Source organism: Alosa pseudoharengus, unplaced genomic scaffold (genome assembly GCF_046254945.1).
Source record: "Alosa pseudoharengus isolate Yale_2024_CS ecotype anadromous, Long Island Sound unplaced genomic scaffold, YU_APseudo_1.1 YU_APseudo_1.1_scf_2, whole genome shotgun sequence".
NCBI classification, from domain to species: Eukaryota; Metazoa; Chordata; class Actinopteri; order Clupeiformes; family Clupeidae; genus Alosa; species Alosa pseudoharengus.
This window is the reverse complement of record NW_027468663.1, coordinates 30,277,445-30,291,485: the sequence shown is the minus strand read 5'-3', so window position 1 is coordinate 30,291,485 and position 14,041 is coordinate 30,277,445. Positions and strand designations below refer to the sequence as shown.

At 44.3% G+C, this 14,041-nt stretch overlaps 1 protein-coding gene across 1 annotated transcript; it reads left to right on the top strand.

The window, feature by feature from the left end:
- The first annotated feature begins 413 nt into the window (after positions 1-413).
- Positions 414-13,973, top strand: LOC143135206 (serine/threonine-protein kinase 17A-like). The gene is made up of 7 exons (XM_076295915.1): positions 414-676; positions 1,084-1,296; positions 3,684-3,813; positions 12,580-12,706; positions 12,956-13,004; positions 13,218-13,397; positions 13,644-13,973. The coding sequence occupies exons 1-7, from the start codon at positions 525-527 to the stop codon at positions 13,918-13,920; spliced, it is 1,128 nt and encodes a 375-aa protein (XP_076152030.1). The 5' UTR covers positions 414-524; the 3' UTR covers positions 13,921-13,973.
- Positions 13,974-14,041: the final 68 nt, after the last annotated feature.

Below are 14,041 nucleotides of genomic sequence, written 5' to 3'. Positions count from 1 at the left end.
CTCCCCTGAAAATATGCTGATTTTTTTATCATGGGTGCACTCATATTTACTCTCTCTCTATCTCTCTCTCAGGCTCTGCTCTGTATTTCAAGCCTAGCACTGTTACGAATGTCAATAAACAATCACTTTGTAATGGACTGTAGTTTCACCTCTGAATTTGTCCACAAGAATACACACTGGTCCAAGTTACAGAGGATTTCAGTCATATTGTCATATCATCTTTTAGGTGGAGATTTATTGTGATGTCTGTTGTGTGTGTGCATAACATAATTATATGGTGATACATATCGTTGTCAATATCACCTGCAGTATTGTATGACTCCGCCTCTGCTATGTAAATGATGTCTGACTGCAGACTGATTATCTGATGCAGTGAGTCTGCTGCTGCATTCAAACTCGTTGGGACACACATTTTGGAGACTGCTTCAGTTGTAGTCTACATTTGAATTCTGAAACTGAACAAATTAACCAGACTGTAACTTAGCTTCAAGTGTATTGTTACCTCTTGAAACTGTTTTTGAAGTATGGACGTCATTTTGCAGATCCCTCAGGTAAATAAGGCGCGACGCTATACATGCCAGGAACGACCGGCGCTGCTAACTGATATCAAAATCAACATCCGAAATGAAACCTTAACTGAGCGGTACAGTCTTACTCCTGGCAAGAAGTTGGGCAGGTAAGGAATATCGATTGATAATTAGCATAGAAATAAATTAGCCACACACACACACATACTAGGTTTTTAATAGTCTATCAGCAAGAGTTGCGAAAGTTTTCTTCTCATTCGCTGAAGAATAATGAATTAGGCCTAATATAGATTTATTTTTATATTGCACAGCAAAGACCTCACTAATTGTTGTTGTTGTTGCTGTTTGTTTATTTTGTCCTGCCTCACTAGATCACTTTACTCAATGTGACAAATTACTAAAAGTAGTAGTGGAAAGTAGGCCTATCATTCTCTTGGGAAATTATCTTCCTGACCTATGCATGTATCCAGCTGAATGAATACTTTTAGTAACATAGTTATGCCCGCTGTGTTATGCCTGATTGCCCCACCCTGTCCTGTGTGCTGTCCATCTCCAGGGGGAAGTTTGGTGTTGTGAGAAGGTGTGTGGAGAAGCACACTGGGATAGAGTACGCTGCCAAGTTTGTGAGGAAGAGGAGGAAGGGTCAGGACTGCCGTGGGGAGGTCATCCACGAGGTCGCCGTGTTGGAGCTGACCAGAGCCTGCCCCAGAGTCATCAACCTGCACGAAGTCTACGAGACAGCCAGTGAAATGGTGCTGCTCCTTGAGTGGTGAGTCATTAGATATTGTATGGACCATGACACACTGAGCCCAAAAAACATACTAATCCATACATTTCCCTTCATCTCAAAAGTATTCACAGGACACACACACACACACACACACACACACACACACACACACACACACACACACACACACACACACACGCACACACACAGAGAGAGAGAGACACACACACACACACACACACACAAACACACACACACACACACACCTTGGGCCCATTAGGCCTGTTAATCCATCTTTGTACTCACTTTCTCTACAGTGATAGATTTACAGTGATGTACTCTGGCACTGTGGTGTCCATATATACATGTAGCCTACTCTACTGTGTTGCTCTGTTTTGTAGTAGTTACTCCCAGTGGCAGTCTAGTCTTGCTGCCCAGGACGAACACAGTTCCGTGCCCCCCTTACCTTCTCAATTAAAAATCACAGGAGGGGTGGTGATGACTCGGTTGGCCATCAACCTCTATAAATAGGTCAGCCTAAACCGCCTCCACCCCACTGGCAAAGCTTAGACACAACACAAGGCAAAGTTATGCTGTGTACAGAGCCATCAACTAACAAAAGCACCATCTAGAAGAAGGAGCTACCTAGCCTGGCTGACACCAGACCGATTCTCATTTTAGTTGAGATTGACAATTGGTCTGGGAATGCGTTGTTGGGGTGTAACCAGCAGTGAACTTACATTTAAATTGGTAGGCTATACATTTAAACTCTGCAAAGAACATCTTTCTTGTAAACTAAACTGTTTAGTCAATTCCAAAGAAATGCCTGACCCCATCGGTGCAGCTATTGGTGGAGTTCAACAACACAGATAACTGTACTCCTCTGTTTGTCATCAAGCTTGGATAGCGGTTGTGATTGGTTTCTGGGATTTTGGTTGTTTGGAAATGGGCTTGGATGGAAAGATCACTAGATGGATCTTACAGAGGAAAATAAAAATGTGCTCACAGATTTATCTGGGTTCACTCAGGTTAGGTGCTACCGAAGGTCCTCCAACTTAATGTTCTTTTGTCTTGTCATACCAGATGAGGGAAGTTGTACTGAAAAGCTAAACAAAATCTATCCAAAAACCTCTACTGTTTAAAAGACCCAAGCATATATTACAGAACACAAACAGATTACAGGCTGGCATGGGGGGTGACTGCCATGCCATCTGAGGTAAGTTGTGCAGTTGGTGCAGAAGAATGGCAGCCAGACTGATTGGTGACCCTGCTGTTTGTCTGCATTTACACAAATGCTGTCCATACACACGCCTTTCATGTCCAATTAGTCCATCTTTTGTTATCCATCTGTTTCTCTCTCCCAATCTTCCACCAAATTAACAAATTAGACCTGCAGACAACACATGGGTCTACAAGTGGGACAAGTATTTGGACAACTTTGGATTATCTATTTTTAGGCCAAGAGGAATTTATTGGTATCCATCCAGCAGGGCATGTTCAGCTTGCCCAGACGAGAGGATTAATTTTGTTGATGATGATGAGAGAGCAGTTCTTCTTCAGCCCCCATTGAGAGGCCCATGCAGCACTTTGTCTTCCAGCACTATGACTGTATCTATCCCTAAGGATCAAGAAGAAGGGACAGTGAGGTGTGTTAGGGTGGTGCTCTATAAGCATAGACAACTGAACTGACCACAAACATTCTCATAGCAAACTATAGCCTCTGCCACTGAAAGCACTATACATAATTACATTACATATAATTTGAATATTTACTAAGTGAATTTGTATTCAGATTATATTAATAAGAATAGGGGATTACTGAAAAAAACATTTATCAAAGGCTCTCTCAGCGATCATCCACTACAAGTCCCAGAGACTTTAAGCCAGAGATTGGTGTTTTCAATGCATCCTTAGTGACACCTGCTGGTTGAAGTATGTGCTTGGTAAAGCAAAGATCTGAAATACTGAGATGGTCTCTCCAGAGACTTTCTAACGAGGAGACACAGCACTCAAAGAATCTCCCATAGAAATGTATGGGGTTAGTTTCCGCCACCAAAAGTTGATATGTGAATACTTGTGCCTATCATGTGGTATGTTGTGAATACCTTGTGCCAATCATGTGTTGTGATCTCGCAGCTGGAGCCAGGTGGTGTCATGATGAAGCCTTGCGCATGCACAGTTCTGCCCGAAATACATGCCCGATAAGTGCCCAAAATGCATTGCAACATAGGCTGCCGAGTGGAGGGACTTGCCTAAAAGGACTTTGCTCTCTCTCTCTCTCTCTCTCTCTCTCTCTCTCTGTGTGTGTGTGTGTGTTTGGGTCTGTATATGTGTATGGGTGTGTGTCTGTGTATATGTGGATCTGTGTATATCTATCGCCGTGTGTGTGTGTGTGTGTGTGTGTGTGTGTGTGTGTGTGTTCCCAGCGCTGCGGGAGGAGAGATTTTTGAGCAGTGTGTGGCCTTCTCTGAGCTGGATGCGAAGCTGCTCCTGAGGCAGATCCTGGAGGGTGTGGCTTTCCTCCATAGCAACAACATTGTGCACCTCGACCTCAAGGTACAGGTGTAGAGAATGTGTACATGAATGTGCTCATGTTTCTCCTATGTGGTTGCATAGTTATGAAAATCAGGACCCATTTCACTAAGACAATTTAATGGCATGTTTAGTAAGGTGGGGACTGTTATGGAGCTGATAGAACTGAACCAAAACGGTTGCTGAAACTGTGAGAAGAAATGTTAGAAGTAAATTATGACAATATTTATTTCAATATGTTGAGTAACAATAGGATTTTTCTTCTGTGGTACAATATTGGACTTTGTTTGACCACATATCAATTACGTTAATTAGACAGACTGGAGAGAAGGATTTTGTGTTCAGATGAAATCACATCAGAGGAACTTAGTAGAAGCAGGAATACGAAGGAGTGTAGGTTTTCACTCCATATCAACATAAACAGTCTGCATGAAAGGTCTTTGATTTAGTCTTTGACTTAGTCTTCACGTTTATTCAGAGTGTGATTGTAACGGGAAGCAGGTTATAACTGTTGACCCTTGAGGCACACACACACAACACTGAAGGCTATTTTATAACAAAAACAGTTTTATTAAATTATCTTAAAAAGTGAGCGGTTCAGATATGACAAACAGTTCGACACAAAAATACATTACCAGTTGTAAGCAATTAAAAGTGTCCTGACCCCCAGAGGCAATACAGGGAACAACAGTATAGCCGAGGGGAAGTTCACAACCCAATTGCAGTATAAGACCAGTGTGGAGGCTATCCTATAAGCCTCGGCATGGATGGCATGGTGTTCTCAACACGTAGCAGAAAGAATCCTAGGTCCAGGCATTGGCTCTCTTTGGGTGGTGTTCCCGTTTATTATGAATGTATCAAAAATGTATTACATAAAATGGTACTTTGCCCAGTGCTGATTAAAAAAAGTGCTGTTGTGCTAAAATAAATTGCTGTGGCGTGCTGTCGGTGGAGTGGGTGCTCACGGCTACGGTAAGAACCGTGTGTTCCCCGCCATCCACACCTTTTCCTAATTGATTGCCACACCTGTAAATATACCTAATTTCCAGTGACGTGCCACACCCAGTGCAATACTCCCCCAAGTGGCTAAAATAAGTAATAACTAAATTAACCTAACTAAAAGGTGGATATAAATGGCTCCTACACCCCGGCCCCATAATTGTGAATATTTACTTTAACCACAATTACCCAAATTATCTAATTTAAACTAAAGGAGCCATTTGTGCAGAGCTAATCTAAGTGAATCTTCTTTTCTTGAGCCTAGGACATCGGTGGGCAGGTCATCTAGTCAGGTCATCTATGGCCAGTCAACTAGTCGGGACCTCATCTATGACACTTCAGCTTCCATCAATAAGCAGATCTTCGTTACAGGCCGGTCCAGCTGACCCGTCTTTGTCTTCAGCTGAACTGAGCGGACAAAACCTTTTTTGTCGGGATACGTCTGAGTAATTCTTCCCATCAGCCAGGACCCTCGTGGAGCAACAGGATCCATTACAACCACAATGTCTCCAATGGAAAAGCTTCTTTTTGGTCTCATCCACTTCTGTCTCTCCTGGAGTAGCGGTAAGTATTCCCTCACCCAGCGCTTCCAAAAGAGGTCAGATAAGAACTGCACCTGCCTCCATCTTCTCTTCATGTACAGGTCATCCTTACAAAAGAATCCAGGAGAGAAGTGTGGCTTTGACTTTAAGAGCAGGATGTGATTGGGTGTAAGTGCTTCAAGGTCATTTGCATCATCAGAGGCCTTTGTGATTGGACGACTATTGAGAATGGCTTCGACTTCACAAAGAATAGTATGAAAGCCCTCATCATCCAATGTTTGGAGTCTGAGCGTTGAAGAGAGGACCCTTTTCACAAGACGAATAAGCCGTTCCCAAACGCCCCCATGGTGAGAGCCGGCTGGAGGGTTAAAGGACCATGTTAGACTACTCTGCAGTAAGGCATGCTGAATCTTCTGGTGGTTTAACTCAGCAATGGCTTCCCTTAACTCTCTCTCAGCTCCTATGAAGTTGGTGCCATTGTCTGATGTCAGGTGTGTCACCTGACCTCTGCGACACATGAAACGGCGAATTGCATTTATACATGAGTCAGTGTCTAAAGCATAAGCAACTTCGAGATGAACTGCCCTACTTGCCATGCAGGTAAAGAGGACACCGTAGCGCTTCACTCTGCCCCGGCCTTTCTTCACCTCCACTGGCCCAACGCCCACATTTGTGAAAGCAGGTAAGTCTGGCATAATCCTCTCTACTGGTAGGTCGGCCATTTTCTGTTCCCCCGTCTTTCCTTGGAGGCGGCGACACACTACACACTCAGAGATGACCTTCCTGCAGGCAGAATTGGCATGAGTAATCCAGTATCGCTTCCTGAGAGAAGAAAGCATGTGATTTCTACCTGCGTGACCCAGCTGTTGATGGATATGCTTCAAGAGGAGTTTGGACACATGTTGCTCTTTGGAAAGAATGACAGGATGCTTTTCCACTTCAGGCATAGCAGCCCTACTCAGCCTTCCTCCCACCCGCAGCAATCCGTCCTCTAACACTGGGTCCAGCTTGTAGAGGTCGCTGTTTCGTTTGACAGATCCTCCGTCTTTTAAAATAGCAATCTCATCAGAAAACCTCTCTTGCTGGAAAAAGCTGATAACAGCACCTTCTGCCCTCTCAAGGTCACCTGTTGTCAGTGACTGTCCACGAAGTGCCAACCCTTTCTGTTGCATCTCGGCATGAAGGTGATTGTTTCTTCGGCCTCCATTGTTATGGCCAATGCTTTCAGAGGCTTCAAGAACCTTTCTCCTTTGGGACAATGTTAGAAGTACATCTCTAAGTCTGAGCATCCATGCCACAGACGTTCTCAGCTTCTTAAAATCTGAGAAGTAACTTAAAAACACCTTTGTTGCATTCAGTGGACTATGGGAGACAAAAGCATTCACCAGCGGATCTTTCTTCACCTCAGGGTCATCCACAAGAATCAAAGGTTGTTCCATAATTGCCCTGGGCCATTCCGCTTCCCCCCTCAAGAGAAATTGTGGTCCCTTCAGCCACCTCTCGCATGCAAAGAATTCTTCAGCACTTAGACCTCTGGATGCCTCATCTGCTGGATTCAGTCTTGTGCCAATATGTCTCCACTGTGCAACATCTGTTTCAGTTCTGATTACAGCCACCCTATTAGCCACAAATGTATGAAACCTCCTGGTCTCATTTCCAATATATTTTAAAACGGTTGTGCTATCTGTCCAGAATACTGATGGGTGTAGATCCAGCTGCAACTCCCTCTTCAGCATCTTGTCCACCCGGACAGCCAGGACAGCGGCAGTAAGCTCGAGACGAGGAATTGTTGTTTGCTTTAAAGGAGCGACCCTGGCCTTGCCCAAGATAAAAGCAACACTGACATGGTTTCTCTCATTCTCCATCCTCAGATATGATACAGTTCCGTAGCCATACTCACTAGCATTGGAAAAGTGATGCATCTGCAGGTGAATAGGTGTTCCAAAGTCTTTTGGCTTGATGCACCGTTCCACTGTAAGCTCAGTGATGTGATGGAGATTAGCCAGCCATTTGGACCACTGCTCTGAAAAGACACGAGGTATGCCAGCATCCCAGCTGATGTTCAACCTGCACATCTCCTGCAGCATCCTTTTAACAGGTAAGATAAATGGTGCAAGAAAACCCAAAGGGTCATAGATAGACGACACCACAGACAATATGCCACGTCTTGTATGTGGACGCTCTTCTATGGCTATCCTAAAGGTCAGAATGTCTGCATCTATGCACCAATGAAGACCAAGAGCTGTTTCGACAGGACTTTCCTTTTGATCCAGGTTAAGCCCCCTGGTGGTCTTTGAACGCTGTAGCTCAGGAATACTGGCCAAGACCTCGCTGCTGTTGCTTGTCCACTTCAACAGGCGGAATCCTCCCTTTGCACAGGCTTCAGTCAATTCATGCACCATTTTTATGGCTTTGGCCTCCGATGATACAGACTTTAGACAATCATCCATGTAGAAATTTTGGAGTATTGTGTTCAGAACACTGGGTTCGAAGTTGTCCTTGTAGTCTCGCACAATTCTCCTCAGTGCATAATTCGCACAACTGGGCGAAGACACAGCCCCAAAGAGGTGAACTCTCATCCTATATTGCATGGGAGCTTGACTTGTATCACCATCAGGATACCACAAGAAGCGTAAAAAGTCTGTATGTTCTGGAGACACCCTCACCTGATGGAACATGGCTTGGATGTCTGCCATCAGTGCTACACGTTCCAGTCTAAACCTGGTAAGTACGCCAAGCAAGGTGCTTGTGAGGTAAGGCCCCTGCAACAGCTGTGAATTCAAGGAAATTCCTTTAAACACAGCAGCACAGTCAAAAACAACTCTAAGGGTTTTCTTTTTCGGGTGGTATACCCCGTGATGGGGAATGTACCACACCTTGCCGTCAGCTCGTCTCAACTGCTGATGTGGTACAAGCTCAGCATAACCCTTTTCAATGACTTCAGAGAGGAAAGCTGTGTATTCTTGATGATAATCTTTGTTCCTCTTGAACTTTTTGTGGAGACTTAGGAGACGCTGCTCTACGATGCTGTGGTTGTTTGGCAGGACGACATCTTCAGCTTTAAAAGGCAAGTCAAAGCAATAGTGTCCTTCATCAAGCTGAATTGAAGACTCCATTATTTGCATGAACCTTTGATCCTCTCTGGAAGGGCATACATCATCTGATTTTTCATTAAAATCCTGATTGTATTGGGCAACCAACAAGTCCTGTAGCTTGGCGACTGAGATCCTATTGGCAGTGACAGCAGGACGGCCAAACTTGCCTTTGCGTGGCTCACCACCTCTTAACGGACCATTCACGACCCACCCCAGGAGAGTCCTTACAGCATATGGTCCCTCGCCTTGGCTATTTATTATTTCCCATGGTTCCATGAGCTTCGGCGCATTGGTGCCTATCAGTAATTCCACCTCTGCTTCAAGACTGGGAATTTTAATGCCTTCGAGGTATTTCCATCCCTCTAAGTCCTGTTGAGTGAGAATGTTATTTCTGCTCACAGGCATGGTCCTCTGAGTATAGACTTCAGGTAAGTCCAGGAAGTTTTCTTCATTCAAGTTAGAAACCTCAAGACCACTAAGCAAGAATGTGTCTACTGACCTCTCTTGGCCAAGAGTACGAAGAAGAATGTTAGTCTTGACTCCTGAAAGATTCAGTTTCCTCATGAGATGTTGGGTACAGAAAGAAGCTGAACTCCCAGGGTCTAGAAAGGCATAGGTGTTCACAACCGTGCTCCCGGACTTGGCCTTCACCTGTACAGGCACAATAGAGAGAACATATTCATCACTTCCGGCCCCAGTATGGCCACATGTCTCCAATGATACAAGTGCATTGTTGACTGACACTTCCTGTGCTTTAGCTTTAGAGTCGATGTGTAAGACAGTTGGATGTTTGCGTTCACATATATCACATGTCGAAGGCTTGTCACATTCCCTGCTAATATGACCTCTGCTCAGACAGCTGAAACACACTCTGGCTACTTTCAGAGCATCCAATTTCTCCCTGTGAATCATCCCGTCAAGCTGTGAACATTTCTCCACTGCATGTTGGCCCTTACACACACAGCATGACTCTTCGTTGTTCTGTGAAGCTGGCCCTCTGCGCTGTTGGTGCCAAGCTGCTGATGTAGTTGGTCCTGAGGCAGTATTGATGGCTGCAACGGTAGCTTGGCCTCTTCCAGTATGTCTGCCTTTGGGTTTAAAGGAAGGATCTGGCGGTGTACCCTGTAGGTCACCAAAGAGGGGGTCGGACAGAATCTTTACCTGACGCTCAATGAAGGCCACAAAGTCTGGGAACATAACTCTGTGACCACGGCGCTCCTGTAGCTCGCAGGCAACAGATCTCCATTTTTCCCTCAGTTTATATGGCAACTTCATCATAATGAGGCGAAGATTAGATGGCACGTTCATCTCCTCCATATGCTGTAAGTCTTCCATCACATTGCAACAGTCCCTTAAAAAGATTGAGAAAGACTGCAGAGCATTAATGTCATCGACCCTCATCATTGGCCACTTCATAGCCTTCTCTATGTAAGCTACAGCAATTTTCATTTCGTTTCCAAAATGTTCTTTTAATAGGTTCTTTGCTCTCTCATAGCCTTGTCCAGAAACCATGTTATAGCAACTTTGAACAAGTTCCCTTGGCTGCCCTCTGGTGTATTGCTCAAGGTAATAAAGACATTCTTGTTTATCTGTAGTTTTCTTTTCAATAGCTTGTTCGAAAGCTCTAATGAAGGCAGCATATTTAAGTGGATCACCATCAAACTCTGGGATAGCTTGTGGAGGAAGAGAGGCTAAGGCTTGGTTCTGAACCAACTGAGCAGTGATGTTGGTTTGCTGTTGCATAAGGTCGTACAGGGTAGGGTGTTGAACATTGTCATGAGGGGAATGATGCATACGTGTACTCCCTTGTGAGGTTGATGGCTGAAGCCCTACTGGTGCAGCGTTGGTGGATCGGGGTCCTGGGTCATTCCCCGGCACTTCGGACCTGTGACAAGATGGCGCGTACGACACTGAGGACAAAGTGTTACTAGATCTTACTGAAGACTGGGCTTGTGGAATGTGCAGCCTCTCTTTAGGCCGTACAGCCAGAGAATGGTCCTGTTGAAAAGAGACAGTTTTAGGAAGATGCAAGACAGGAGCTGTGTTCAATAAACTTGACGTTTGTGATTTCAAATGAGCATGAAGATAGGCATTCATGGCATCTTCTCCATTATCCTCTTCATACTCATCCACATCTTCACCACCACATTCATTTTCGAACACAGTCAACTTAGCTGTAGCAGCAGCCAACTTTGCCTCAACCTCTAGCTGTTCCCTTTTCCTTTTCAGCTTTGCCTTTTCAATTTGAAGAGCTGCTTCTTCAGCATCAAGGTCATGCATTTTTCTCAAGGCTGCTACAGACTGTAAAAGAGCAGCCCTTTCGGCTTTCGCCTTTAAATGTACAGAAATAAAACTGGAAGCCTTTGAATGGACAGAAGAGCGACCTTTACGTTTCGACCCCTTACTTGAAACATTTGATATACTATCTTCAGGCCTTATGTCAGAATTTGTTGTAGACAGCACATCAAGATTCTCATCATCCCTTTTCGCAGCAGCATCAACCAACCATTGCTTCACATCATTCTCAAATTGATTAATTTCATTTGTTTTCTGTGCAAGCCAATTTTGTTGCTTTTCATGTTCAGGGTCTGGCATAGGCATTTCCAGCAAAGTAGTTTGGGTTTCTAAAACTTCTTTGCACAACGTGGAATATTTGCTAAGGCATTTCTTCACATCAGACACAGTTTGAGATGTAATTTTTCCAGTAAGAAGCTCATTAATCCGTTGCTTAATTTTATTAGCTTGCGTAAGTTGGGATTTACGATTTTTCTGCAAGTTTTCAAACAGCATTGTAAATCCCTTAGCTGTTAATTTTCTTATGCGTTTCCCTGAATCATCAACAACAGAACTCGATTTATCAGGAGCCTTATTTTCATCTATAGTCACAGAAGCGCCTTTGGCCTTGTCGGGCAATTGTCCTTCATCTGCACTCATCTTTTTGCGTTAAGCGCGTTAAGTTCAAGCGCTCAATGAAACAGCACAATAACTTTACTTATGCGGAGGCAGCCCACAGCACACATACGCACACAACACAGCACTTAATATTCCGAGCGTCAGAATTTATTTCAATTAACAGCACAAGTAGCCTGATTTTACAAAGCCACAGCACTGAAACAGTCTTTCATTTGAATTTCGAGAGTCCACGTTTTTCCAATTCCATCGGCAGAGAAATATGAAAGAGTACCCACCAGCTTTCCGTGGTTGCAGTCTGCACTGGATAACGACGTAAGGACTTACAGGTGTTTCAACTAAGAGTTCCAGGCTCCGTAACAGGTAAGCAATCAGACGGGCGATCCTTACGATATCCAACGCCGTGGTCAACAGAAAAAATGTTTTTACAATCCAATTCCTTATCCAAACGATCGGGACGCTCCTGTCCAATTCAGAAGCATATCCAAACGAAGAGGAATGGGTTCTTACGATGTGGAGGCTATCCTATAAGCCTCGGCATGGATGGCATGGTGTTCTCAACACGTAGCAGAAAGAATCCTAGGTCCAGGCATTGGCTCTCTTTGGGTGGTGTTCCCGTTTATTATGAATGTATCAAAAATGTATTACATAAAATGGTACTTTGCCCAGTGCTGATTAAAAAAAGTGCTGTTGTGCTAAAATAAATTGCTGTGGCGTGCTGTCGGTGGAGTGGGTGCTCACGGCTACGGTAAGAACCGTGTGTTCCCCGCCATCCACACCTTTTCCTAATTGATTGCCACACCTGTAAATATACCTAATTTCCAGTGACGTGCCACACCCAGTGCAATACTCCCCCAAGTGGCTAAAATAAGTAATAACTAAATTAACCTAACTAAAAGGTGGATATAAATGGCTCCTACAACCAGTATGAAAGAACTGAAGGGCCACAGAACAAATCAATAGCCCATGTAAGTTTACAGCCTGTTTACAGTATAGGACCAGTATGGAAACACTGAAAAACTACAAAACAAACCAATAGCCTAACATATATGTAACCTGACGGTGTGACGGCATATAACACAGCACACAAGGGAAGGGGGGGGAACAGTGATCCGCAATCACACTGACACGAAGTCAGTGAATGTTCCTGATAACACATTCAGCCCCGTTACATGATCCTACACTATTCTGCCTTCCTAAGTTCTGTGTCCGCCTGCCTGCTCTGTGTCCATCTCCATCCCCAGCCTCAGAACCTCCTACTGACCAGCACCAAACCTCTGGGTGACATTAAAATTGTGGACTTTGGGCTGTCACGGGTGGTGAGGCAGAACCAGGAACTGAGAGAGATCATGGGAACTCCAGAGTATGTGGGTGAGTGCGTGGGGAGTCTGGTCTCTCTTATTTTAGCGGAAATCTGGCTGAACTGCAAAGCCATGGTCTGTCAGAGGAACACTACATTACGCTGACGTGGTCCATCTCTAACCAGTGTTTATTCCTGCTTTTTACTGGGAAGACCAGAGTTGCTTGTTTTTGTCTGTGTTGGAACTACACACTTGTATTGTATATGAAAGCAGGACCACAAGCTCTGTAAATCATTTGGATTTCCTTATTCCGTTTTAGCTCCTGAAGTTCTGAATTATGAGCCCATAAGCACCGCTACTGACATGTGGTAATTTTTTGCACCTTATTTTTTAGATTACAGTCATTGTATGAAGCAGTATGTCAAAACTTATTATTATTATTATTTCTATACATAAATAAGTATGCTTTTAATCAACTGGTAAAAAATGTCACTGAACCTTTAATATTCAACAAATGTGGATATCCAGCAGTTATTTGCAAATACTGTGTATGCCTGCATGTGTGCATGTGTCCTGAACAGGAGTATCGGAGTGCTGACGTACATTATGTTGACCGGGCTTTCTCCCTTCTTGGGTGAGGACAAGCAGGAGACATTCCTGAACATCTCCCAAGTGGACGTGTCCTATGCTGGGGAGGAGCTGGAGGCTCTGCATCCTGCAGCCATCCTCTTCATTCAGGCTCTCTTGCTCAAAGATGCACGGTGAGACCCTCTAGCTTCCCCTACTGCTTAGTGGTCAACTATGGTCAGTGGTCAACTGTGTGATGTTTAAGTGGAGGCCAATGAAGCAACAGCAGACAGGTATTGCTTAACTGCTTCAGAATCTACATGTTGTGCATCTAGGAAAATGTGTGGTTTTACAAATAAGGTTTCTGTGATTTTCTTATTTTCTAACATTGTGTTAGTGTGCATGCATGTGTGTGTGTGTGTGTGTGTGTGTGTGTATAGGTCTCGTCTCTCCGCTGAGGAATGTCTCAGACACGAGTGGCTCAGAGGGCCCGAGAGGCAGACACAGGCCAGAACAGAAGCCTGTGTCTCGGGACACGAGCGGCTGCTCAGCCCTGAGAAAGACCCAGCGGTGGAGGACCTGATCGTAATGGCAGCATACACGCTGGGACAGTGCAGACAGTCTGACTCAGAGGCCTTTAGCCAAGAGCCCGACCCAACAGCCACCTGCTTTAGGCTCAGCCAGCCATTTCACAGCATGCAAAAAGCTATTTACTGAAGAAATTTCTTTTGGGTTTTTACTTTAGACCAAGTCATTATTTTTTCTCATGGTATTTGTACCTCATGTTAGTTTATGAATCACTAAAACATACTGTAATTTAACATAATATATTTCATTT